Here is a 27,156-nt window from a genome sequence, read left to right on the forward strand (position 1 = left end):
ATAGACTTATAGAAAGAGACCTTCTAAAAACGTTAAAATATATTACTGGCACGCGAAACCTTAAATTAGAGTGAATAAATGAAGACTTGGCACAGCACTTCTGAAAGGCTGCCAACCCCTATAATATAATATAATATAATATAATAGTTCCTATTTTCTTTTCTTATTTCTGTTTTCGAAAGCAATACAAACTCTTTAAACTAAAAAAAAAAAAAAGGCTGAGAAAACATTTCTTCCTCACCTTGGCGGAAAAATTCATTCTGAGACACAAGATAATGAGGGTCAAATTCCAGCTCCCAAGGCATTTTTAAAAAACGGGATGGCCAGGTACAAAACAAGCCCTTGAACTGGACATAGTGTTTCTGCTTGAAGGCTGAGAGGTTAAGTCACAAGGCTCTAGAGGTGCTTACATGAAACCTCTGAATCCCAAGAGTTCAACTGGCTGAAGAAAAGAAAGGCCGAAAGGAACAAGGGATGCTGACTTTGTTTTCCAAAATGGCCAATGGCCAGTATCTAGATTCTTGCTTTGTAAAGCACCCCCTGTACCCAACATGAAATGTACTGCCCACTAGATAGCCTGGGGTGTATCGGGCGAGGTTCCGGGCTGTGCAGGAGGTCAGAGTAGATGAAGATGGACCCGTCTGTCTTTAAAACTCTCTGGCTAGATAAGTGACATGACATTGGCGTTGCGACAGACAGAGCTTCCATGTGCTTCGGAGACACCTTGTTTATTTCATTCTGACAACCCCCACCCCCCGTCGTCTCTTTTCTCCTCCGCTGCACTTTGAGCCTTTGCTGAGGGGCCAGCAAGACCCCCCTCCCTCCTCTCAACCCAAGGACTCCGGTTCACCCGTCCAATCCACCCGACCAGGTTCGGGGCGGGGAGCAGGGGCTGCTCTCCGGCTAAAGCGGATGGGGAATGGGGGGTTGTTGCTGAAGGGATCGGATCTTGCCCGGGGCTGGAGCGCCCTGGAGCCGGAGCCGGAGCCCAGCTGCGGTTTGCCGGCCAGGGTCGTGTTTGAGAGACTCCTCTTCTGGGGATGAGCTTCCGCGCATGATCCCCTGGCGACCCACCCCAGGGTTCAGGCTGGGGCAGGGGTTGAGCGGAGCCGGGGCCTTTCTTATCAACGTACAGTGCAGAGACTTCAGCCTCCGGGGGCCTTGGCTTGTCCGGCCCCTGGCCAAGAGCAAGAAGGGGCGTTGGGCGGTGGCTCTTTGCCGGGGGGGAGGAGGGGTGGAACTAGGCAGTGGGGCCAGGGGCCCCCGCTCTGCATTTTATGATTTCCTCATGTAGTCCTCCCTCCCCCGGCACAAGAGCCAGGCTGGGAAGCTGAGCTGTGAGCTGCCCCAGCGAGAGGAAAGAGGAGGGCTGGGGTGGGGGAAGCCTGCCAGGCTCCGGGGGCTCCCGGGCGCAAGCTTCGGGCACATGGCTGGAGGGGCTGGGCCAGGGGTGACACGGGCAATGAACAGCCCACTCCGGAGGGTGTCCCAGCAGCAGCGGAGGGGGTGAACCGGCTGAGCGCACCGTGTGCCTGGCTGGGAGGGGACCAATATTCCCCTCTCACCCGCGGAGACGAATCTGATCCCTCCCTCTCTCCCTCCGTCAAGTCACGGTCAGATCCCGTGGCTGGAGCCTGTTCGCCCTCCAATAGCCCTACAGGGCAGAGCCAGGCCCGCAGAGCCAGGCCAGGCCCTGCACCGGCAGCCTGGGCTCGCCGGAGTCGGGAAAAGAGGCTTTCCAATAAGGAGGCCGTAGTTTGGCGCTGGGGAGGCCAAGGTCCTTCTAAACACGCGGCCAGCCCTTGCTGTATCGGGACGTAACGTGGCAATCTAAGGCAAAAGGCCAGAAACGGGGGGATTTTTTTGCGGGTAAAAATAAACTGGGATCCTGGCTGCGCTCAAACCCTGTAGCTTTGTAACAGGCGGGTTTAAAATGGGGCCCGTTTGGTCCGTCTAGGGGCAGGACCGTCTGGTGCCCATCTCCCCGGGTCCCCAGCCAAGCCAGCCTGGCGCTTGACAGGAGCCGCAGCAAGTCGCTGGAAAATAAGACTCTTGGCAGAAGCCCCAACGTTTCCCCAGTAGCTCCGGAGTTACCCGGACCCAGAGTCAGTGCCAGGTCGTTCGCAAGGGAAATAAACCCACATCTGGGCGGGTGTTTGGTTTGGAAAGGTGCTGACAGATCCCCGGAGCAGGGGAGCATGAAGGGCTCCCACCCAGAGCTCCCTGGACGCATTAGGAAGACGCCACTGGTTGCATTAGGCCTTGGGTCAGGCCCTAACAGTGCTGGTACCACCAGAAAGGGACTCGGCTCCATCGCCCTAATGGGGGTGCTCGCACGTGCGCTCGGGCTGGGGAGACTTTAAACGTTCTCCAGACTTCAGCAGTGCGCTCTCTGGGCTGATCTCCTCGAGCCCGGGGGTCTCTGGGTTTCCTGGAGCCGCTCGACCTTTCCCCACCCACCACCTCAGACGTATCCACCTCATGGGTCTTCTTTTTCCTCCTTCTCTCTGGCGAGCAATCTGGACCGTTTGAATTCGCCCCACTGCCTGCCCCTTTGATTCCTGCACTTTGAAATGCAAACCTGCCTTTCAATGCAAATACTCCGAGAGGTTGGCCCAATAAAAGCCTTTCGTCAGGGAGGTGCCTTTGCGAAGTGGGGGAAAGCTGCCCAAGAAGTTCAGGTGAACAGCTTATCAGGAAGGAGTGGGAGCCGAGTTACAGGGAGCTCAGGCCAAGCCTGCAGAGCGGCAGAGGCACATTATGCGCACAGGGCCATCCGGGGATGATGTATGTGGGCTATCTTTTGGATAAGGACACTAACATGTACCCTAACCCGGTCAGGCACCCCAGCCTGAACCTCAACCCCCAGAACTACGTACCTGCGCCCCCTCAATATTCGGATTTTGCCAGCTACCATCACGTGCCAGGGATTAACAGTGACCCACACCATGGGCAGCCTGCGGGCGCCTGGGGCTCGCCATACACACCCACCAAGGACGACTGGCATTCTTACGGGCCTGGAGCCGCTTCTTCCGTCGCTAACCCGGGGCAGCTTGGATTCAGCCCCACTGATTTTAATCCAATTCAGCCTCCAGGCTCTGGACTCTTACCTCCACCCATCAACAGCTCAGTGGCCCAGCTCTCCCCCAATGCGCAAAGGCGCACCCCCTATGAGTGGATGAGGCGCAGCGTTCCAACCAGCAGCAGCAGTGGTAAGGAAACTCCCCCACTTTCTTACCCCCCCGCCTCCCGGGGGTGTCTTTGCTTAGGTCGGAGCTGGGGCGCAACCCTGCACCCCAATAATGCCAGGAAGGGAGGGCAGCATTCGGCGTGGGGGAAGCTGAGTTTTCAAATGCGCATTACCCTACCAAGCTCCGGCCAATGACCCCTGAGCGTGCCAGGGTATTTCGGAGAGCGCAGGGGCTGTAAATTACGTTTATATGTATTTGCACAGGGTTCATATCGGTGGTTTTGTCCGTCTGAACTTCGGGGGATAATTAAAATCTCGCTTGCCAGGCCTCAGCTTCTCGGGGGTCCTTTAAGCAGCGTTTCCCCAGAGCTGGCCCATATGGGCCCTGAGCCAACGTGCATTTCCCTGTGCCCAGTAAAGCTGCATAAAACCGCTTTGTTCTTGCTCTGTGCTAGTGACAGTCCCAGCAGGTCAATATCGCCATCCCCGGTGTGGCAGCTAAGGGGAAAAACCTATTGCAGCCATTGCAAAGACACCTCGTCAGCCCCGACCCTGTCTGGGGCCCGCCTGGACTGGAAACCAAAGGGTTTAGCTCAAATTCAGGTGACACCATTCTGTTAAACACCCAGGATCTGATCCACAGCCCAGTGGTCATCGGAGACGGGCCAATTCAGGGCCCAATTTTCCAGGGCCTGGATGTTTTACCCATTTAACAAGCTGGCAATGAAATGCTGGTGCTAGACTGGCTTTTCCCAGCCTGGAAAGCTCTTCTCCGAGGGCCCCAATACTCCCGGGTACGGGGCGTGCAGGGGATGCAGGATCAGATCCAGACAGCCCACTCCCCCTCCTTCCCTCTGTTACCGGGAGCTAGGGATTATCAACGGGCGAGCTTCGATCCCAGGCGGCCCAGTGGCTTCTAGTTTTGCCATTTCGGGTGTAGTTAAGAAATGCCAAGCGCTCATCCGTGGGAGCAACAGGCTTCTAGGCACAGTCTGGGTGCCCCTCCCGAGGCCCAGGCTCCATGTCCCCCTGGAACAGGGCAGGGCTGGAGAGCTGGGAGCGCACATCCCCAAGAGACGTGGCGGAGGGAAGAGGGTTTCTGATCGTTCAGACCCTTTTGGGGGGAGATCCAGGACAGAGCCCGCGGCAAGTCACTGGAGTGTCCTGCTCTGCGCTCCCCCCACTCCCTCCTGCTGCTCTGTGTGTGGGAGACGTTGTGTGGGCGAAGGGAGAGCTGGAGGGGTTTGTGGGGGTGGGGTCCATAGGGGAGTTGAGGTGTGGGAGGTGTAAGGGTGGGGGTTGTGTGTGACACAGCGGTACGTGTAGGGGTTGTGGGCTTTTGTGTGAGAGCAGGTTTGTGTGAGGTGTGCAGGGTTGTGGGGGGGGGTCGTGTGTCGGGGGCGGGTTGCGTGTGTGTGTGTCCAGCTCTCCCGGCCCGTTGCCTCCCGGCGCAGTCTGGCACTGCGCCCCAGGCCCCGCGGCTCCTGATTGCAGGCGGCACCTCGCTGCCTCTCCCGCAGGCCCCGGGCCGCAGCTGAACTCCTGACCGCGCTGGAGGCTGGGGGCCGGCGGGGGGAGGTGGAAGTCTCTCCCCAGGCAAACCCAAATGAACACGCTCCGCGGCCGCCCGGCTGCCCAGTTCAAAGGCAGCGCGGCTGTTTAAGGCAGGAGATCTGGAAGCGGGGGCAGCCCACATTTACAAGCGCTGCGCTTTGTCATGCAGATCCGGAGTGACTCCGAGTTGCAGGAAGGCGTGGGGCGCCCAGCAGCCCCATTGTCCTCGGCCTTTGTCACCCCTGCTCTGAGGCTGGCGGGGCACTTTGATGTTCCGAGCCGAAGGGTCGGTGCGGGGCAAGGCCTCGTCCTAGAGACATCTCCCCGCTCCCGCTGCCGGGGTGGCCAAGGCCTGGTCAGTGCCCCCCACCCGGCCCTAGGCTGCCAAGGGGCCTGGCCCAGCCAGCTCCTGCCGGGCGATCTCCCAGCCTGCTGGCACAGGGGCCTTCTCCCACCTCCATCGCCAACCCAGGAGGGCTCTCGCACGAGTGGGAAATCCAGGCTGGAAAGGGGCAGGGTGTGAGTGACCCTGCACCTCCAGCTGCTTTATCCTTCCCCACTCTGCCTTTGGGTCAAATCCTGCTCCCCAGATCCTCCCTAGATCCCAGAGCCCCATGGCAGTTAGGTGGGTGGCTTCAGTGGACATGGAGAGAGCCAGATTTGACCTGGAAGGCCACCAGCTACATTTTCCTGCCCCTCAGATGGGGGTTATCATCATCAGGTGTGAGGACTGCAAAGCCCCAAGGATGCAACAGTATCAACTCAAAGGGGACTCCTATTAAAAATATGTATCAGGGGAGCAGATCCTACTGGCATTGGCTTCACAGGAATCTGCCCAGAGTGAGCTATGGACCAAATTTGGTAAATTTCCCTATGTAGACCAGTCCGTCACTTAAATTGCCCTTACAAGGGGTCCAGTTTTGTCTTCCTTACTTCTTCTTTCCTTTGGGTGGTATTGAGCAGCTTCTACAATTTCCCCGGAAGTTGATCAAGTCATATGGCTACATCAGGGTATGTTCGATGGTCTGTCCTGGGGAGTCACACTCGCGCGCTGGGGAATCCTTGGTTTTCCATTTGTGCATTAGATGTCTGCATCTACCATGGTTGGTTTGGATCTGGTTCAGAGTTGACTGAGATGACAGTGGAAGGTCGAATCCAGGAACCTTACTAGAATGAGTATTGCCTTATTTGCTCTGCGAGTGGTAATACAGCTGGGACGCATCGTGGGCTTTCAAATTCTCCTGGGGCTTGTAGCTCAGTAAGGTACTACTCAACATTAGCAAAAGGGGAAGCTCTGTATTTGTATCCACATCTGATCCACGTCTGCAGATAGCTGCATCTGGATATAAAGCGAGTGTCTGTAGATTTGCAGGGCTGTACAGATCTGGGCCAGAACAGACAGCTTGCGGCTTGATCCTGTTCTATAGAAATCAGCAGGAATCTTGCCCTTTATTGCAGTGGGAGAAAGATCAAGCTGTGTATAAATTCTACATATCTGAGTACAGATTTTTAGGATGCTCCGCCCTCTCCCCCCCGCACTAGTACTGGGTCTCGGTAATATTAAAAATCTTCATTTACACACTAATAATATAATCTGCACCAATTTGGCCATATCTGGGAGCACATAGACATGTCACTGGATTGATTCCTCTGCTAGTCATTTTAAAATGGTCTTCACTGAATGTTTTGATAGGGCCAAATGGGTAATACAGAAGCTGAGACAGCAGTAAATGCCAGACAAATTAAAAATTAATTTAAAAATCGACAAAAAAATTAGAGCACTTTGAAAAATTTGGGTTTAGACAGAAATGGTATTTCCTCCTGAAATAGTGGCAGTTAGTATCACATTAGCATGGCATGGCCCCGGCTTTGAATACGACACAGTACAGAGTAAATACCTTAGCAAGGGAAGATTCTGATTCAGAAGTTGCTTCGGGTAATCGGTGCATAGCTTTATTTTCCAAACTGCCGAGCACTCAGCTGCAATCATCCATTTCTATGAGAGCTGCAGGGGATCACATTTGAAAATCAGGCCAATAATGTCCAATCGGGCCACTGATCAGCACCCACAAATTCCCACTAACTTCCATCCAATTGTTCCGGGTTAAAATTCAGGTACCAAACTCTTCATAGTCAAGAGACTTTTGGAGATGTCCTTTTGCAAAGGGATTTTTTTTTTACAAATCATATGAATCTGAGTACTTTTACCAGCCCCTCAGCTTGGAAATATATCCCTGCTAGCATGTGATCCACCAGTACTGAAGATCTTTTTCGTTCATCTATCCAGATGCCATGGGGGTGGGGGTGGTATAAGAACTTAAATAAAATAGAAGCCAAAATGAGAGAGACATGCTCTGTGTCTCACTTTGGCTGTGATCTAAACATTGCACTTCCTGTTTTATGCAGCTTTTCAAAGTTTTGACACAACAACCCCCTCTGACATGTTTGAGTGGTCTGACTAGATACAGTAATGATCTAGCGGATAGAGAGGGAGCTCTGCACTGCCACGCAGGAGACCTGAGACTCAGGGAAATGGGGCTGTCATGAGGGACAGCCTCAGTCTCTGCTGGAATGAGAAGCAGACAGCTATGACAATGGTGGATTCTCCTCTGCCACCAAGGTCCAGTTGCTGAGCTGTGTTGTCATCTCTTGCTGCTGTCTTCACCCCAGAATTGTACTGCTTTAACTGTAGCTCCAGTGTAATCACACTCCAGTGTAATTATTTCAGAAAAAAGTCACACTCCTAACTGAAATACTTATGTTGCTACAAAACCTATATGTAGACTAGGTCAGATGCCCTCTCCCCTTTACAGCAGGATGAGTGCAGCTTCAGTGAGTTGGATGAAGCAGTGGCCCAGGATAGGCATGGTGACGCTTTCTCCCAAGTGACTGGGTTGGTAGAGGAAGGTCTCAACTCCGGGCAAGGTGGCGGGGTGTGGTGTTCTCATATGAGACCCTCTCTGCTCTACGTGGACACTAAAGATCTGATGGCATTTCTCAGGGGGAATGGCATTTGCTCAGATATCTTTGGCCGAAAAGGCCCCACCCCCTCAGCCCTGTTGTACTCTGCCAGAATTGCTTGTGCGTTTCTGCCCCAGAGGTGGTTGCATTTCAGTGGGGCGCCTCTAAGTACATCGTTTGAGAAAGACTTTGAGATTAAAGGCACTGCAGCAACAATAATTGGTTACACAATAGGACTCCTAATTGAATTAATTGTATGTATAGTATTAATTGACTAGAGCAGAGCTTATGTGAATTCTTTGTAGTATTCTGTGCCTAGTTTTGCAGCTTGTTGCCTTCCCCTGGACTCTGCATAGGCACATTCAGTAAATAGCAGAACAGAGGCCTTGGAGAGGACAGGTGATGAGTGAATCATGATATTACTATCTGGGTGGATGTCTCCAGAGCCCCAGTTACCAGGGCACTGATTTATTCCTGTTCTGATTAGTGCTCCCTGAGATCCTGGAATTACCAAAACTCCATTATCCATTATCCTCCATTATCAAAAGAGAAGTCGGCTGCACGTGGTCATTTTGGGCTCTCGGGTCAGCCCTTGGAGGAGAAACTTGGGAGGGGCAAATGTTTGAAACAATTGATAAAGGGAGAAAGAAACCAACAAACATCTTCTCTGGGTGAACCTTGTTTAATAATTTTACACCCAGGAGTGGAATTAAGATAAAATGGGGCTTGAAAGCGCCTCTGATTGAATTAAATGACAATTGGATTGATTGAATTGTGAAAAATATCATGAGTTGCTCAGTTCATATCTCTTAGATTAAATACACACCAAAGGCCAAATAAAGTAGCCATTGTCTCCTTCAATGCATATTAGGAAACACCCCACCCCAGCCCCCAGCCCATGTTTAAAATCAGGAGGATGTAAAAGAAGCTCTGCGTCTGCCCACTGCATCCTTGGCTCCTAATGACAAGCCCACTCTTGCAGTCCTTACTAGGGAAGTCAGTCCTACAGGCCTCACACAAGATAAATTCCCAGCAAAGTCAGTGGGCATTTCCCCCGGGAAAGAGCTGCCGAATCAGACAATATCCACTAGTACCAGTTCATTTTGTTCGAAAATTGGCTTAGAATTCCTGTCCCTCTTCTCCATGCACAAGCACTCCACATATGGGATTTTTTGCCTGAGTAAGGATAGCAGGATTCTTAGAAAGAATCTGCAGTTTCATTGGGCAGGGAGCTCTTGGGTGAAATCCCCACCAAAATCAATAGCAAAACTCCCATTGACTTCAATCAGTTAGCACTGCACCCATTAGATATTGTTTATATATCCCAGCTTGCAGAGGGATTTGTGTATGCAGAGCATTTGTAGAATCAGGTCCTTCATATCTAACGGAAATAAAATATTAAGGGCTTTTCTGGGACATTCTTTTTTAAAAAAGGCAAATGCTTCAGAAACTTTCCTTATTAAGACAAAGAGTAATCAGCCCAGAGGCAGGTTTGGCACAGATAAGGGAGAAATGCTTAAATGAACTGTTTTATTGCAATCAATAAACTGGACATTAATCAGCCTGGGATTGATTAACTACCCACCTTGCTGCAAAAGAAATAGGAAATTGATACCACAACGTCTTTGCTGTAAATATCAATAGTTTCATTATGAGTGCTATAAATCATAATACTTCAGAAGGTTATAAATTACACCTTCCTCTCTGTCACTCCTTGAATAAACAGCTACTAGTATAGCCCGAGCACTGCTGAGAAAGAGTTTTTCCTAGGTAATAAGATACTGGGATAACATCAAACTTCATGTGGGAATAAGAGGTGTAAATCCAGTGGAGAGATTCAAAGCCCAGGGAACCAATGGAAAGTCTCTAGTTGAGTCATTCAATGAGTTTTGGACAGGCCTTGCATAAGGGAACATTCTATATAGTTATTGCTAAATATTTACATGTTCTCCTCCAATTGAACTATCAAACTATTTGGGGGGAGGTTCTAGCAGTCTGTACAGTGCAAGAGAATTGAGAGACTTCAGGGAAAGGGTTGTTGGGAAATTGTTGTATTTAGTTAAGAAACCAAGTATTCAAAAGACTTGAACAGATCATTCCTAACAAATTATTTGTCGAACGTCACCTGTTTTTTCTGTTTATAAAATGTTCACAAGCAGAATGTGACAGTCTTGTGCTTGCTTATGGTTCAGTTATTTGCAAACCTCCTTGTGAATTTCACCTCACTCTAGAAATAGCTTAGGAAGGGCTTGCTGAAAATGTTTCAGAGCTGAACTTCGAAATTCACCTGGCACTGGTTAGTTACATAAAGTGCATGGCATGGATTCTGTTCTAGGATTTGTGTAACTCGTGAACATGGTGTGAATGTGAAATGTTGCAGCTGATTGTACAATTAAAGCTTCACTTTTTGGTGCACCCATGAGGGTAAAAAATGTGCTTTTTGCAAACATTCATATTAGTGAAGTTTGAGCGCTTGAATGCTGGTGGAAAGCACTTGCTGCAAGTGCAGTCAAAACAAATCAAATCAAAATGTATCTAGAATTCAAACAAGTATTCTCAGAACTTTCCCCTATTTGCTATTTGCTCAGCTCTGGTATTAACCCCGAAATCTTGAAGGGGAAAAATCCTAATTACTGAGCTGTGGTGGAAAGTTTTGCTCTGGAAATGCTGCTGCAGAGCATGTCTCAGGGATGGTGCTTTTGCAGCTATTCCTAATGTCTTCTTGAATAGGAGAATTTTCTCATATTTCACTCAGCCTGCTAAATTGTGTGTGTGTGTGGGGGGGGCGTTTTCAGTAAATGATGCACCATCATTAAAGTCCTTAACACAATTAACCCTCCCTCTACACAGACTATGTACCTACACGCATGCACGTACACACCCAAACCACCCCTGCCACCCTTAAATTATTAACTCAGGGATTTGTTGAGCAGCTAGTCGCCTGTCCAAGGTACAGACTTTTCAAACTTTCTTAGAATTGACTTTCCTTGAACAAAAAAGGCTTCCCTTGAACATTAAAGATACCTACGTGACAGGCCAGGCCAGATAATACCCTGAGATTAGTGAAGGGACACTTAAAACCTCTGGCCAATGGAGGAGGCTTCTTATGGGGGAACCTTCAAGGATGCCCACCTTCCTGCTCTGTCAACACTGTGCTTTCATGGTGATAAGGGAGCCTGATTCTGCTCTCACACCAGATTTACACTGGGGTCACTCCGTGAACATCAATGGAGTTGCTCCTGATTTATAAGCACGAGGAGAATCAGGCCCTCTGTGGACAGTTTGACTGTGGCGCAGAGCCTGGGAGCTGAAAAGAAGTTGAGAAAAGAGCAGAAAACGTAAAGATGAGCTAGTATCTTCAGGGACTGTCTGCAGCTGCTTTGTGGGCACTGCGCCTTCTGACACAGGGGACAAAATCCTGAGAGGTACTGGATTACGATAGGGTGGGGCCCTAGGCCCATGCTTCATTAGCCAGAGTGTGGCGAACCATGAGAAACTGATACATAATACACCCACCCTCCAGCTAATCTGTTTGTTGCCTCAGCTCTACCTTCCCACATCTGACATTACACAGCAGGTACGACTGATGAGAGGCTTAGCAGTGTCCTAATGAAAAGCTGGGTGAGCAATCAAAAGCATCTGCCAAGTGCCAAAACCAATGCTGAATTCTGAGGAATTGGAAGGGGAGAGACGAGTCTGCATGAAATACATGGCTTAGGTCTGCTTGCAATGTCCTCCTAACAGTTAATCCACCTACATTTCAGAGAAAGCACCATTTTCAGTGCATTTTTCCATCAAATGGGGGGGGGGGGCGGGTGATGGTTAGGGATGAGTGACATAGAAAACTGTAGCTGTTCTTCCATCTCCTAGGCTGGATCCTGATTTTCTTTGTGGATTGTATTAAAAAATGCTGGCTTTGGTCTGCACATTCTTGATCCTGTGAGACCCTCTAATGTTATGGTGAGAGTCATGAGGGACTGGATTTTTCTCTGTTTAGCTTGTAACTAAGCCTGGCTTTGGGGCCTTTGACAACCGCTTTCTGATAGGCACAAAACTGGGGAAATAATTCACATTCCTGGAAGCGCTTTTTCCCCCACTCAGAGAAAAGCCATCAAATCAACTACAGTTCTGGCAATAATAGTTGACTGCATCCGGTTTTCTGTGAATAGTTAGCACGGGAGATGTAGTAGTTAATTGCGATTGGTCTGCTAAGATGAGTCACATGGCTTTATTTCTCTTCCCTGACTAGATGGGACTGTGGTCTACTCCCGGTAGCATTCGGCACCAAAAAATTCAAAATTCTGCAAATTTTATTTGTCAAAAACTAACACTACATAATCACACCAGTTTCAGTTATTTTGGTAATTTATTTCAAAATACCTGTCAGCAAGTATGTCTGAAACTATAGAGACAACAAAAAAATTCCCTCTAGAGTAGAGCATTAAAGAAATCCCTATGACAACTCTGTTCCTGTTTCTCTGCTCCCTTACCCACCAGAGCCCAGCCAGGGGGCCAGATACCCAAAACCTCTCCCCCTCAGAACCCAGCCACAGCCCCCTATCCCCACTCCTCCTCAGAGCCCAGGGATCCAGAGGGAGAAACAACCTGATACTCAGTCCCAGGTCAGGGCAGGCTGGGAACTGCAGCTAGCAGGAACCCTCTAGCTCCCATTCCCTCTCCCCAGAAGTGTCTTCTATGTGCGAGCTGGGCTGGGCTGGGTCTAGCAACCCATAATGGTGGCAGCACATTTCTGTGGGGGAAAGGAAATTCTGCACACACAACATTAATTTCTGCAAAATTCCGCATTGTGCAGTGGCACAGATTTCCCCCGGGAGTAATGCTCGTGTATATGAAATGCAAGTTTGTTTGCAATGAAAACTCCCACATGTGATGTTGGAATTTTCCCATTCAGTGGACGTGAAAGTTCTGCTGGAACAAGTAAAACTCTGGCTGCTGGACACTTGGGACTGGAGGGGCCTTCTTAGTATTCCTACCCCTGCTGTTGGGCACACCTATGACCTGACATCTCCTTCCCCTCAGAATGATAGATTACACCCCTAGCGTTTCATCCACCATCTATATTTTTCCAACTCCACTTCTTGTGTTGGAAGGCTCAGAAAGGGCTTGTGAAAACCCATCCTGTTGATTCACAGCCAGATCAGGGTCCTTCAACTATTGTTCATTTGGCTGTCTTCCTCCCCTACCCCGTAGGAGCTACCATGAGCTCCTGTCTGAAGTTGACAAAATACAAGGACGACAAAGGAGGGTGGATAGAAATAGGGAAGGTAGGTACTACCGGGGCTCACAGATTCTCAGATGGAGGCTGTTGTATCAACCTTTCTTTTCCTTCAGACAAAGTGGGTTTAGTGATGGTGGAATGTGCTAGTTTGACTGCTGTGAGGACTGATGGCCACTCTTTAGCCAGGGGACACTTAGCTCCATGGGCAACAGCTTCCCTTCGCGACCTCATTAGCAAATTAGATAATGTGCCTAAAGGGTGGGGCATTATGATTATTGTGCTTCTGTAATGACGTGTGGCCCGGGTCCCATGTCCTCCTGCTCCGTTCCTGGCCCCTCTGGGGACACTATGAACCAGGAGGCAATTACCATTATTTCTAGCTGCGAGGGGAGCCCTTTTGCGGTGAAAGCTGAACTGGGACCATCAATCATTTTGCATAAGGTTACTGAGCAGCCTTCATGTAGGAGATCAGGGAAAAAAACCCACAGGTTGCTCCTATTCAAAACCACAAAAGAGACATTGATTAAAGTTGGAGCCAGTGCAGGCAGGAGCAGCCAGCACAGGGTTTGGAGTCTGTCATGTCTGACATCCAGTCCTGACTCTGCCACTGATTTGTGGTGTAGCTTTGGGCAAGTCCCTTTGCCTTGCTGCCTCAGTTTCCCCATCCATAAAACAGGGAGGATAATAGGTACTTAGCTACTTCACAGGGGTGGTGAGAGGTGTAATTTGTCGACGTTTGTGCCATGATTGTATTTGGACACATATGGATTTTCATCATTAAAAAAATTAAAACAAAAATGGCAGCTAGATGCTATGGAAAGAAATACATGAGAGAGAGAGAAGATCCTTATGGGGACAGACAGAAGTTCCACAGTCTCTCAGTCTCTTCATAGCCAGTGCAGGGTGAGAGGCAGAGAAGGCAGCATTAGGAAGAGATGGACACACATCCAACACAGGGCGTTGTCCCCACTGCCCTTCTCAGACAGCTGGCCTGGCTCAAGCTCGCTTGCTACAGGTTCTGCCTGCTTAGTTTTGGGTGGTTCTGATTTTTGACTCCTGAGGCTCAGAGATGGAGCAGTCTATTATTATGCTATTCATATGGTTTAGGGAGACCTACAGTCTTAATTTTAGTTTGAACTGTGGATGAGTGAAGCCACATGTGCAGAGCTGAGCAGCAGTGCTACATGCTGAGGCATAAATAGTTGGACTCAGGGCTCTGTCCTCCTGACCATGTCCACCAGCTGGCATTTCTCTAGGTCATTCTCCATCATTGGAGTTTCCAGTGTTAATTACTTTGGTTTAATAACTGCCAACCCCAGTCTCCTCATTGTGCTCTCCCCTGTGAGATGGTCCCCACCAGGGGCTGTCAATGAGCATATAATCCTGACTCTTCAGAACCAGAAACACCAGCCTTTATTATGTCAGCTAAAGGAGTAACTCCACTAGCTGGTAGCGGTAGCAGTTGCAGACTCTTGTCCTCTACGTGGAGCAGCCACTATATAGGGACACAACACAACCTGCTCCAATCTGTGTCTCTTTCTATCACTGTGCTCATCAGTCCATAACCATCATAAAATTTTACAGTTCTCCTGTCCTCTCTGCATGCATTTGTGCTGCTCCTGCTGCTGCGGTGGATGCCGAATGCCTGTTATCCACCTGCCAGTACCATGGTTCCCACCTCTTAGCCATTCCCATTTGTTGTATCAGCTGTGCCCTACTCCCCCAAGGCTGGCTGGATCTCCGGTAACCATCTCTTGAAGGAAACAGCCACCTCTTATAAATAAATACAAGTCTCACTCCTCTGCTGCTTTCTGCCTGCTCCTCCAGCGCTGCTTCTGCCTTCACACCCTGGCCCGTCACTCTTTAATGCAGAATATTCCCAAATATTTCCTGGACCTCCTGTTCCTAATATCACCCTAATCTGAACATCCTTATATTTGGCCGTTCCTTCAAGTTTAGATCGAACACCTTGGATCATTCTGTTCTTTGCACGATCAGTTCAATGCCGAAGTATTCTTTTGGGTGCCTAGTCTCATAGGCTCCTTCTTGAGGATTCTCTCTTGAAGCAGGAAGAGGAGGTCAGTCCTGGGGAAAAAGGCTTGACTACTACTGCCTCTCTGGTCACGAGCAAGTGGGATTCTCCATTCGCCTTGGCTTCACTGAAGGCCAGACTCTGCTTTCTAGCCCCAACAGTGACTTTGGACTTCCTCATTTATTTGCTGGCCTCATGCAGGTTGCTCTAGTCCAGAGTATGGAATAGAGGAAGCAGGAAGAAGTTTTTATTTCCCCTTTCTTCCTCTGCTAGGTGGGAGCGACAAAGTGCGCCTTGTCTGGGGCTGCATGAGCCACAGCGGATAGATGGAGACCCAGCTCCTAAACCCAGCTGCAGCCAATCCCAGTCTGATGGGAGATGGTGAGAGAGGTGCATTCTGATGAGACGTGGTATAATGGGACATGCTGTGTGTTGGAGTTGAGGCCAGAGTTCCCTTCCTGGTCTCAGAGCGAGCACAATCTCAGACAGAGCCCATGAGGCCTTATCTGTGGGAAGGCAGTGCAGCAGGTGGATGCTGAGTGCAGCTCAGAATCTGGACCCAACCTACCATTCCCCACCCCCCCACCGCCATGTGTGTGTGAGTGGGTGTGTGTCTGCAGTGCACACGCTCAGAAGTGAGTCCCTTCTGGTTTGCACAGCACATTAAAGCTGCTCCCTTATCTAATCGTGGCTAAGGTGAGGGCTATTAGAGTTATATATTAACAAAGATAATGATACTCTCTCCCCACACAGACATTGGCCCTTTCTTGATCCTGGTGCTGAAGTCCTTCCCACTGGCCTCCTGAACAGCTCCTTGCGGGCCTGCCATTATTGTGATAGGACAGAGAAAGAATGAAAACAAGCCGTCCTGACTAACGTTTTCAAAAATTCAAGCGATCAGTTAAGGGCTCCAGCCAGGCCTGAGGAGGCCCGTGGCCAGGCTGTCAGGAGAGGCTGGCTTCATTCAAGAATGGGGGGAGTTGGAAAGCAAAGGTGGCTAGTGAGAATGTGATGTCAGGGAGTGGGAACGAATTCATGCTGATCCTCTCAGACACCTGAGGCCAGGTTCCATGGTACACAATGGGGTCGCATGAGAGCTCCCCAAAAGACAGCCCTCAATTGGCTCAACCTCCCAGTGTGGGGGCCTTGACGCCCCCCTCAGACCTTGTCGGAGAGCAGGGGGTGAAGAGAAGCGTGGTTGTAGGCAACACTGCAGGTGGCTCTGTAAGCTTCCTTAGCTGGCACATGCCCACTTATTAATGGCTCAGTGGAAAGTGCTCCTGGAGACCTCTGCTGTGGCTTCTGGGCTGTTCATTAAAGCCCATCCTCCCTGCTGCTGTGGCTCCTGAGGGGACCCGGGGCACTGGAGCACTTGCCTCTACATGGGACCTTCCTCTGGAAAACGGGAGAACCATGCTGTCAGTTTAAACAGCATCAGCACTGGGACCCCGGGGCGTTGTGTTTTAATTTAAAATTCTGCATCTGGGGAAGGTGGGGGGCATCCATACTCCACGCATGATCCTTGCAGGCTTGCATCGTGCAGGCATGATTCTTACACTTAGCCTGGTATGGCCCGGTGTAGCGAGCTTGTGCAAGATCCCGGGAGCTCTTCACTAAAACCCACGACAGCGAGTCTTGCGCTATGGCCCTACAAACAACTGTGTAGACAGTTGGGCTCGGGCCCTGAGGTGAGTTTGGCAGCAGTGTTTGCACTGCTGTTATGGACAAAAAGCATTGCAAAGATAGAGTTAAGTTTGCAACTCTGCATTTGTATTAAAAGGTAGCTGAATTATTCATTGTGAGTACTATTTTGGTCTTTTCATCTGCCTCTAAATCTGCGACAATCCACTTTAGAATTCAGCAGATGTATTTGCATTTGACCATTAGCTGGGCTGAATCACTGGCAGTCTTTGGGTTGAATGTGCAACCTTTGCTGCTTTATTTAGATTGTAAGCACCACACGGGAGTACCTGGCTCCTCTGGCTCCTAGGCCCTAACATAATAAACAAAGTTAATAATAATGTTTGTGGTGAGTGATTGGTCACTCAAGTCACATGGTATTGTTTCATCTACCTGATTAGATGACTGAAACATTTGAAACAAAGAGGAGAATTTTTAATGAGACCTGGTGAACAGCAAATAACAGCAAATGACTAATTTCCCGCAGGGACTTTCGGATGAATAATAATTCCTGCTAAAATTCATGGACCATTCAGGATTCACCCACCATCTCATTTCTTGACTTTCAAACATTTATTTTGAATCTTATTTCCTCTCTTCCCAATGGTTCCCCTGCCTCCCATCCACACACAGCCTTGTTCTAATAGTGATATTTTAAATAAATAGTTATCTGGCATGTTCATTTGAAACCAAAATTGATGCCTTAAAGTTTTTTGTTTGGAAATTTCCGTAGTTTTTGAGTGGTTAAAAATGAACCCCTTAACGTGAGAAAACTTGTAGGAATTGTTACAGTCGAGGCAAAGAGAGTTAAAGGTCAGATTCCGATGGAGCTTCTATATGTTCTGCATGAGTAGAAGCCCTGGTTTTCACCTCACTGATCATGCGGAGTTTATAACTTCTTCAGGACTCCTTGTGTTTATAAATTCATATAAGCCCGGCAGTGCTTATAGACTTGGAAGGAATCCTTCCATAATTTAACTCTGCAAGAATCACGGCAGAGCTTGTAAATTACGCCGTGGACCCTGAAGAATGAATGAACAGTATTTATAAATTTCAGGACCAGGGATGCCTGCACAGGTAATGTCAGGATGCACCTACCCAGTTTGTAATTTTAGAGACTGGAGCAATTAGGATTATTTTGTCCACAAACTCTGCCTGCAGGAGTTGTTCGAGACACAGAATTCCTCATGGAAGTTATCGCTGTTGCAGAGACTATATGGAGCAATGGCCCCCAATATGTTCCATTTTCCGGTTGCTTAGCTAATAGCTTTTCAATAACCCACCAGGCACAGTTTAATACATATCTGTGCACTAGTTCTCTCTGGCATCTAGTGACTACAACACTTTTAGAGTTCTTAGCTCAAAACTTTTATCAGTAGTTTTTGAAGTCAAATCTCGGATACACAGCTGGTGCGATCCACCTCACAAATTGCAAAAAACCTCACCAAAAATCCTCTTAGGCAGGAGACTATAGATGGACATTTCAGGTGGAAAGGGCCTATAATCTGTGGAAGTTAGAGGGGAAACTCAGATTTTTAATGCAAACTGTCTTACAACAATAAACATGGATTTGCTATGGTGGGTCCATAATATAACAAGGCCCCCGTGTCTCAACCTTGTGTTTATCTTGCTCTATATTTGCCCATGTGTTGCACACACAAACATAAATCTCTCTTTTGCACAATGACACCTACTTACTCTCACACTGAAACACGTTTCTCAAGTGGTCACCAGATTGTTCGGTCTTGCGAGAGGAATTGGGGTAGGGCACTGGGACTAGAGGTGCTGGCTTGAAGTAATAACAGCAACCGAGTGCGCGGTTTCCATCACATACAGCATTTAGAGTATTCCGAATAAAATCACTATAAAAATTGTCTCAGCGCCTAATTGAGGTGCTCTCTTCTGAGCAGATGTGACGTGAACCAGTCTTATTACCTTGCTTCCCTTCTACTGGCAAGGGATGAACGTGATGATCAAATTAGGTCTTTTCTGTTACGTGTGATTTAGTGGCTAATGCCCAGTTCTAAGAGATTTAGGTTCTATGCCTGGCGGTTTTGCAGACTCGCTGCGCTCTTACCCACCTTGCCAAGTTGTTGGAAGACTTAACGGGTGCTTGTCATTTGCTCTGAGATCCTCTAATGCAGGGCTGCATAGATGTGCACGTTATTGTTTAGATGAAAGGTGCTATATGAAATGCAATTCTTGTTCTGTCCACGTAGGTGCTCATTCAAACCCATGCTCCCACATGCCCATATGTGTACCTCTGACCACACACTGACACAGGAGTGAGCAATCATAGCTGCATGCACAAACACACGCTCAGCCTGTTTGCCAAGGACACGCACTTCAATGGCCTCCTCAGCCAGAGGCCTAGAGAGAAGACACAAAAGCCCCGGTGAGTGGTACAGTGATGGAAATCCTGCTTCCACTTGAAAAGGAGAGCGACTGCTTTTATAGCTGGGGGTCCTCAGGTCACGTCCCAGCAGGATCAGCTGTCTCCCAGCACATGCGCCCGTACGCAGGCACATCCCCGGGTTCACACATGCACTCACACATATGCACATATTGACACACGCTTACACTCATGCATTTGGCTTGGCGGCAAACTGGAAGCAGGAAGTAAACTAGTTTGGGCTTGGTTACTCATTAGAAAAGCAGCTGCTTTTTGTCTGGACGCTCATACACCACCTGTTGTGGTGGCTGCCGTTTCCCCCTCTTATCGCCAGTGGGCGGATCCCTCGTAAATCACCCGGCAGGGTGACCCTGTCCTCAACATCTCTCCTGAGGACTCTTCCTTCAGGGGTTCTGTGCCATGGCGCAGGGTGAGCCCCAGAGCCACCGCCCTCTGATGACACTCACCCTTGTTTCCTCTCCTCTTTCCATGAAAGAATCTGTTTTAAAAAAATCCCCATCTAGTTGAGATGGGGAAAGTATGGAAGAGACACACCTGGCCAGCTGAGGCCTCCTGGAGTGAGGGAACAATCCAGCTGGGTAGGGCTAAAGGGGGGGCATCGCGTCTTCCACCCCAGCGATTACTTCTCTGGTGTATTCTGCAGAGACCTCGGGCCCTCCCCTCCCGAGCTCTCCATGGGGAAGCAAAGGAAGCCGAAAGGGGCCGAAAGGGGCAACTCGGTGGCTGGAACCTGCTGGGCAAAGCGTTCCAAGTGCACAGGGAGACCCTACTGGGGCGAGGGGCTTAGCTTCATGTGCCCGCCCTCAAACACCAGTACAATCAACATCAAGCCTCGGGAAGGTGAAGTGGTGTAATAACACCCGGCCCCACCCTTACCAGAAAGAGCCTTTCCATTGCCATTTGGTGCCTTCCACCCGAGGGTGGGGCCGACAGCAGGCAGTGCCCAGGCTGCTGCTCACAAATTAAAAAAGGACAGAATCACACAATCCTATATTTTTATCCTCAGAAATGGGCTTGCTCATGCTTTAGGGGAAGGTTTTGAGGGAGGGACCAGTTAATATTTTATCTGCCTGGGTTTGCCATCCAGGCATCAGCTGCAAGGCACTCAGATGCCACAGTGATGGGCATAAGGTCCCTCTTTCTTCCTTTTTAGTGTGTACCTTCTCCTCTGGGTCCTGCTCCGCTTCTGCTTTCTTCCTTTTGTGGGCTACCCTCCTGCACGCCAGGAGCTGACTGATCACCAGAAAAGGCCAAGTGCCCATCCTGAAGCATTTATGACTTGGAGTCATTTGAAATTCCCAAACTGATGCAAAATGAGCAACTCACAATGGAACCTTTTCAGTCCCTTGCCACTGGCTTTGCGTTTTGTTCACTGACTCAGTGGGATCGTCCCTGCGCTCTGTGTGCACATCTGGCACCTTTTTCACTGCTGCTTCCATTGCTGCTGCTGCTAGTTCTCCTGCTTTGGGCCAGGTTAAGTTCCCTTTGGCCAATAGGAATCTGGCCAATTCCTCTTTGGTTGCTGGTATTAATAATAAAAGAAATCAGCCTGTCCCACAGCAGATCCTCTAGGACATTTCCACGTGAGCCATGGATGTTGATCTTTTTAACTGGAGTTCAGATGCCAGGGTGTTGGGCATAGTAAATAGACTAGCAGTCAAGCAGGCTGTATGTTTGTATTTCTAGCTCTCTGAAGACGGTATTGCAGTCTGGGCAAATACCAGGTTCCCAAAGGGTCAGGGGACAGTGAGCTGGGCACAGGGATGTGAGTAGTGCTGTGGAAAGGCTCCCGACTGGCAGCCCGGGAAGGCTGAGCCATCTCTTGGTGGAATGGGCACAGCACTGGAGCAGCAATTCAAGCTTCTCCTCCACTATCTGCCAACGGGGCCCAGTCCTCTCCTGGAGCAGTCCCTCCTGGGGTGAGTCGACAGGCCTGCCTCCATGCCAATGAGAATACCATGCTGCCCATGCTTTGTGGTTGCGTTGCTACATGTCCACCAGGCACCATTTATTTCACCTAGGGGAGCTCTGCAACTTTTTGAACACCTAGAATTGTCTGACAACATAACAATATGTTCTCATGCCTCCAACGCAGTGATACTCAGGCTGAGGCTCCCAAGCTGCAAGTGGCTCTTAAATGTGTCTCCTGCAGCTGTTTGCAGCACATGATATTAAAATACCGGGTCATTTAATTATTAACCAATCTCAGTTATTAACCAATCAGGATGCTTTTACTATGTTATACCGAACATTTCCCCTGGCATACTGCTTACGTATGAATCGATAGTACTCTAGTAAATGGAACAGGGAATTCACATGACTGGCTCTGTTGGGTAATATTGGTGGCTAATTTGGCTCCTGAATCACTGAGGTGTGAGGATCACTGCTCTAGAGCAAGGCAAAGTTAGTGTCTTGGGCTAGATGTGAACCAGAGAACTTGAAGTGAAAGGCTTTGTAGCCCGTTACCTTGTCCTGCTCTGTAGGAATGGATCTTGGTATCCAGGTCTGGACTTTCCACAGCTGCAGTATTCACAGCATCATACATAGCTCCCCGATTCCTTTTCACTATGCCAGTCTTACCAAGCGTGACCAATGGCCATCACCACAGAGAGATGGAGTCGACAAGCCATACAAGAATCTTCCAGTATCAGGAGAAAGGGACATTTTTTTTTATTAAAGAAGGATAAAGACAAACAAAACTAAAGCAAAGAAGTCCCCTCTTGAGAGATTCCAGTGAGCATCTCACATCCCTTATCATGCCCTTTTCCCCCTGGCCAGGTCCCCTGTCCCAGGACGGGATGCTAGAGAGTACTAAATTTTCTCTATGTCACTCACAGATTCCCCCTGTGCAGAGGGAATCTTCAGAAGGGCTGTATCCGCCGGGCTTCCAGCTGCTTTCTGCCATGCAGGGGTGTCAAGGAACCTGAGAACAGGGCCCTCCATATAGGGATGTCTTGCTGATTAAAGTGATCCAAGAAAAGTATCTGGTAGCTGTTTGTGGGGGACTGGTTGTGATGATTTATGTAATCTATTGCAAACACTTTTCTTAGTTTGGAATGGCTTCATGTTTCCTTTCACTGCTACAGTGTTACACTGGTACTCCAATAACATATTTAACACACTCACATGCTTTTCCAAATTAAAAAAGAGGGAGGTGACAATATACTGTCCTCTGAATGGAAAAGGCTTTCCATGCTTTGGCACCACCAATCACCATGCAGCATGATCTGTCTCGAACATAGTCCTGCCCTCTCTTACTCTAGATTTACACCTGTGTAACTCCACGGATTTTTGTGGGGTGACTCCGGATTTACACCAGTGCAACTGAGCAGATTTTGGCCCATTGCCTTCTTGAATTTTGGAAATCTCTTAGTTATGGCTGTGTCAAGCTCTGGAGAACCTCTGTAGGTCAAAAATTACATGGCCAAACCCTGTTTTCAGTGATACTGATGCAAATCTGGAGCAACTCAATGGAAATTCATTAAGCTGCTCTGCATTTGCACCCACTGTTCCCTGGTACAGCTCCAGTTTCTTTGGCAAAAGTTTAGGAAAAGGCAGGCATCTGCATCTGTTGTCCTGTGTTTTCCAAGAAGACAAATGGACTGATTCCCAAGCAGGAGGATGTTGACTGTGCAGCTGAAAACACCATCATGGCCCTCCTGCCATTCTGGAACAGAATTTATTGATTTCTGGATATGAAACATAATTTCATGGCTGTGTTTGTTGCCTTTCCTCTTGGGTATTTGGTAGTGAAAAATCACAACATTCTTACCAGTAAGCTTGATGATGTGGGTATATCCACTTCTTCCTTAAAACGTCTTGAAAGAAAAGACCTATGTCCACTAATGCAGGAATGTAAGAAGTGAGATGGCGGGACCATCAAAGGCCTGTGTTGTGTCTATTTGCTGTATTTCTGACTCACTGCTTGTCGGTACACAAGGACGCCGTTGTGCGTGACTCATTTATCTTCAGGCAGCCCTGTGGTATTGCGGAGCTGAATGTTCGGCTCCAATTAGACTTCTGTTTGGTAGCAATGTGGATTGCTCAGCAGACATTTGTAGTTAATGCTAACAACGCCAATACGCTAGATTTTGGACCCTTAGAATTGTCGGACAAAACCTTTGTGGATCAGCAAATTGGATGACCAACCCTGGGTCTTTGACGCATACATCCCATTATCCTGTTGTGTGCTCAGAGTTAGGTCTTACTTTGCAAAATCCCACGGGACGTCCCAGATACAGCCCTCTCTCTTACTGTATATTTTTGTTAACCCTTTAACTTTTGGTTTGCGTATTATCCCTAAATATTTGTCCCACACCGAATGAGCTAATGCGGGAGACCTGTGTATCATTTACTTTTATTTTTCCATTTAGGAGAAAACAGTTATACAGAGGGATTAAATTACTTATGGCTGGGGCTGAAAAGCAATGCGTGGGGTCCAGCTGTGGAGTTGGGGGGTTTGGGGCTCCATCTCTGCTTTCTCTTTTATTATTAATCAATCATCATTTCTAGTACAGTATGTAGGCTCTAGATATTTTATACATCATTCTATTACTGCCTAGCAGCCATCTCTAAAGAAAATCAAGTTTCACATAACATGCTTACCACGTGATGGATCTGAAGAACAGTTCAGTTTCCTTTCCAGTGTTATATGTGAAACGTATCGACATATTCACATCAAATCCGCTGCTTACAAAGAGCCCTATTGAACTCCTGATTGAAACCAATGGGCCTAACAGAGTAACAGGAAAAAATGTTTGTGAACAAATGCAGAGATTCACAATAAATATCCCCAAAGAACGTATTTAACTCACTCAATGAACAAACAAGTAACTTGCCCTACGCTTTGTCTAACTAAACACTGGTCAAAGGTGGGCAGCTAAGCTGCACCTGCAAACTGTGCCCTTGCATCTGCTTCGTGCACAAAACCCACATCTGCAGACACAGCTTAGGTGCTGACCTTTGGAAAAGCGGCACTGCCCTGTGTGTGTTCAGAGCATATTTCACTATTCCTTTGGGGCCACGGTGAGCAATTCAGGGCTTTCTTCCATCCTTAGGTACACTGCCTGCTGGGGTCACATGCTAGAAGTCCCGGGTAGGTATCCAGAAACAGAGCTTGAACCTTCGGTTTCTTTTCCTGCAGCTGAAGGAGCAGCCCTAGTCATTTTTCCAGCCAGAGTGGAAAACTTTTTCACCCCCGCCTCAGCAGTGGAGGGGGAAAATCAAACAAACCCACACTGGCTGGCCAAGCAATGGGGCAAAACCAGGTCAGCTAATGCAGCAGAGAAAGGGGGAAGGAGTCAAGGGACACAGGAACATGTTGCCTCTGGAAGTTGGCACCCAGAAACCAACCAAATGCAGGGCCCCATTGTGCAGGGCACTGTACAGACACATAGTGAGAAACAGCCCTGGCCTTGAAGCTCTTATCATCTCTGTAGACAAGACTGACAAAGGGTGGGAGGGGAAACCCAGGCCTGGAGCCAGGAAAGATGACTTGCCCAAGGGCACACAGCAGGTTAGTGGAAGAGAGAAGATCAGAGTGCGGGTCTCCTGATTCCCAATCTACTGCCCCATCCCCTAGACTCCACTACGCTTTCTCTCCCCGGTGTCTAGCCTATGCATCTTAAAACGATCAAACCTGACGTTCTTCCAATAGGTTTGGAGTTTTATGGCCAAGGGACTCCAGTTTCCTCTGCATTCTCAGGCTTCATTTAAAGCCAGTTCATTCTCCATTTCCTAGCCAGTGTCCATCGTTGCCTTCCAACACCTGACTCTGGCTCACTGTCTCTCTGGTGCCAAAACATGTGTGTCGTCTCTTCCTTGGGTGCAATTAGATACAGCACAGCTTCCTCCTCAGTCTATGGTGTCATTTCTCTCTTGGACGCCCCAGCCAGCTCTCTTCTTCCAGTGATGGCTTGCCAGCGGGTAGGAGTCTGTGGGAATCTCTGGTGGAATGACTCGGGCAATTGCTGGGCAAAGTATTTCAGCATCCCTTCCGAAAGGGCTTGATGTCTCCCCTACCCTCTGGTTATCAAGGCATTGCAGTGGTTTCGAGCGATCCAGGGCATTGCATTGTGGACTACACTGGGGGTAATTCCCTCACACACATCCCTTGCCATCTGGAACTCCAAGTCCCCACTCCAGTCACTGGACATGGTCCTCTCTGCTGTTTCCATTAGGCAAGACCAGAACAAAAGACAAGTACCGGGTGGTGTATACGGACCACCAGCGCCTGGAGCTGGAGAAGGAGTTCCACTACAGCCGCTACATCACCATCCGGCGGAAAGCGGAGCTGGCGGCCACGCTAGGGCTCACCGAACGGCAGGTCAGTGCTGAGCTAGTCACGACTCATTGGGCCGGGCTCAACCCCAAGGCGGGTATTCTCCCTCTTGCCCCATCAGCAACAGTCAGTGGGAGGGAGATGGGTAACTATCCAACCACTGCCAGTGGCAAAGGGCTCCTCCAGCCAACCCCATCCCTGGCAGCTGAGATGGGGCAGAAGCGGACAGGCAGTGAGGTGTGGTGCCTGCGTTGTCCTGTGGTATGTGCTGATGCAGGCAGCCTTGGCTGTTAGGCCTAACTGCACCCACTGAAGTCAGCGGTAAAACTCCTGAGCGCACAATTAGGCCAATGCAGAGAGCTTTTGAACCCCCCGCCCCCACACACTCTTAGGGTGATCTTATAAAACAGCAGAGGAAGCAGGGAAAGCTGTAGGGGAAATGAGAAAGCTACGGAGGAGATAGGAAGCAAGGTTAGGAATCAGGGGCGCTCTGAGGGGGTGAGCAGCTCATGTTTGGGCACTGGCCCAAAGTGGTGAGGTGGCTCATAAAACAAAGACTTCCCTGCCAACCCCCACACCACGGCTTCTCATTCTTTCCAACCTAGGGTGACCATACGTCCTGGTTTGGCTGGGACAATCCCTTTGTTAAGCCCTGTCCTGGCCGTCCCAACTTTTTCTCAAAAAAGCGGGGTGTGGAGGAACGTTCCGGGTGGAGGCGGGGTGGAGAGTGGCGATGCCAGCCCCACATGGGGTGGGAGGGAGGGGCTCCGGCTAGCCCTGCGTGATGTCCCATTTTCCCTTTGGGAAATATGGTCACCCTATTCCCTGGTGCCCCCTGTAGCAAAGTCCCTCCATCCTGTGTATGCCAGAGGAACAATAGTGAAGACAGAAAAACTAAACCGGCCCAGGACTGACTCCGTGCACTGACTCCCTCCAACCCTCTCGTCCCCATTACCTCACACGCTCTTTCCCTCCCAAATGCTCGATCCTTCTCTGTCCCTGGCCTTGCTCACTGCCATATTTCATACTGCCTGCTTCTCTCCTGCTGCTCCTTTCTGTATTTCTCTCTCTTCCCCCTACCCCATGCCTGTCCATCTCTCTCATCTCGTCTCCACAGGTGAAAATCTGGTTCCAGAACCGGAGAGCCAAGGAGAGGAAGGTGAACAAGAAGAAGATGCAGCAGCAGACGCAACCCACAAGCACCACCACTCCCACCCCGCCGGCCGTTGGCACCCCTGGTCCCATTGGCGGCATCTGCAGCAGCACCACCAACCTGGTCTCCTCTTCTCCAATGACTATCAAAGAAGAATTCATGCCTTAAGGCCAGCAGATTGCAAAACACAGCTAGATGTGCCGTGCAGCAGAGTGGAACCAGGTGGGGAGCTCTGGAGACTGACAATCCCTTTACAAAGACATGATGCTGTAAGGGCTGAGCCTACGAAGCCACTTCCTTTCTATCTGGAGGATATTTTTGATGGCAGATGACCCTTCTATGGCAGTGTCATGGACTCAGTTCTATGTATAAAAACAATAGGTTAGTTACTGTTACTCTGTGGTAGGAAAGAAACACTGATCTGGCCTCAAGTATTTATAATCAAATGCAAGAGGGGGCATCTGGGGGATGGGAGGAGACAATGGGGTCTAGGAAATGTCATTAGCAGGAGGGAAATAGGTTGGGCTCCTGGCTGCAGGTTCAGGAGACTGGTCAGGAATGACTTCCCCTCGGCACATCAGGCAGAATGGGGCTATTCAAACAAGACTGGACTGAACACTAGATAGATGTACTGCTGAGAACATGTGTTTGAAT

General features: G+C 49.2%; 1 protein-coding gene across 1 annotated transcript; it reads left to right on the forward strand.

The window, feature by feature from the left end:
• Window positions 1–2,782: 2,782 nt before the first annotated feature.
• CDX1 (caudal type homeobox 1) lies at window positions 2,783–26,670 on the forward strand. Its single transcript, XM_032772293.1, has 3 exons — window positions 2,783–3,212; window positions 25,249–25,394; window positions 26,467–26,670. Exons 1-3 carry the CDS (start codon window positions 2,783–2,785, stop codon window positions 26,668–26,670), a joined length of 780 nt encoding a protein of 259 aa, XP_032628184.1.
• Window positions 26,671–27,156: the final 486 nt, after the last annotated feature.

Source organism: Chelonoidis abingdonii, chromosome 7, assembly GCF_003597395.2.
Source record: "Chelonoidis abingdonii isolate Lonesome George chromosome 7, CheloAbing_2.0, whole genome shotgun sequence".
In the NCBI taxonomy this organism is placed as follows: Eukaryota; Metazoa; Chordata; order Testudines; family Testudinidae; genus Chelonoidis; species Chelonoidis abingdonii.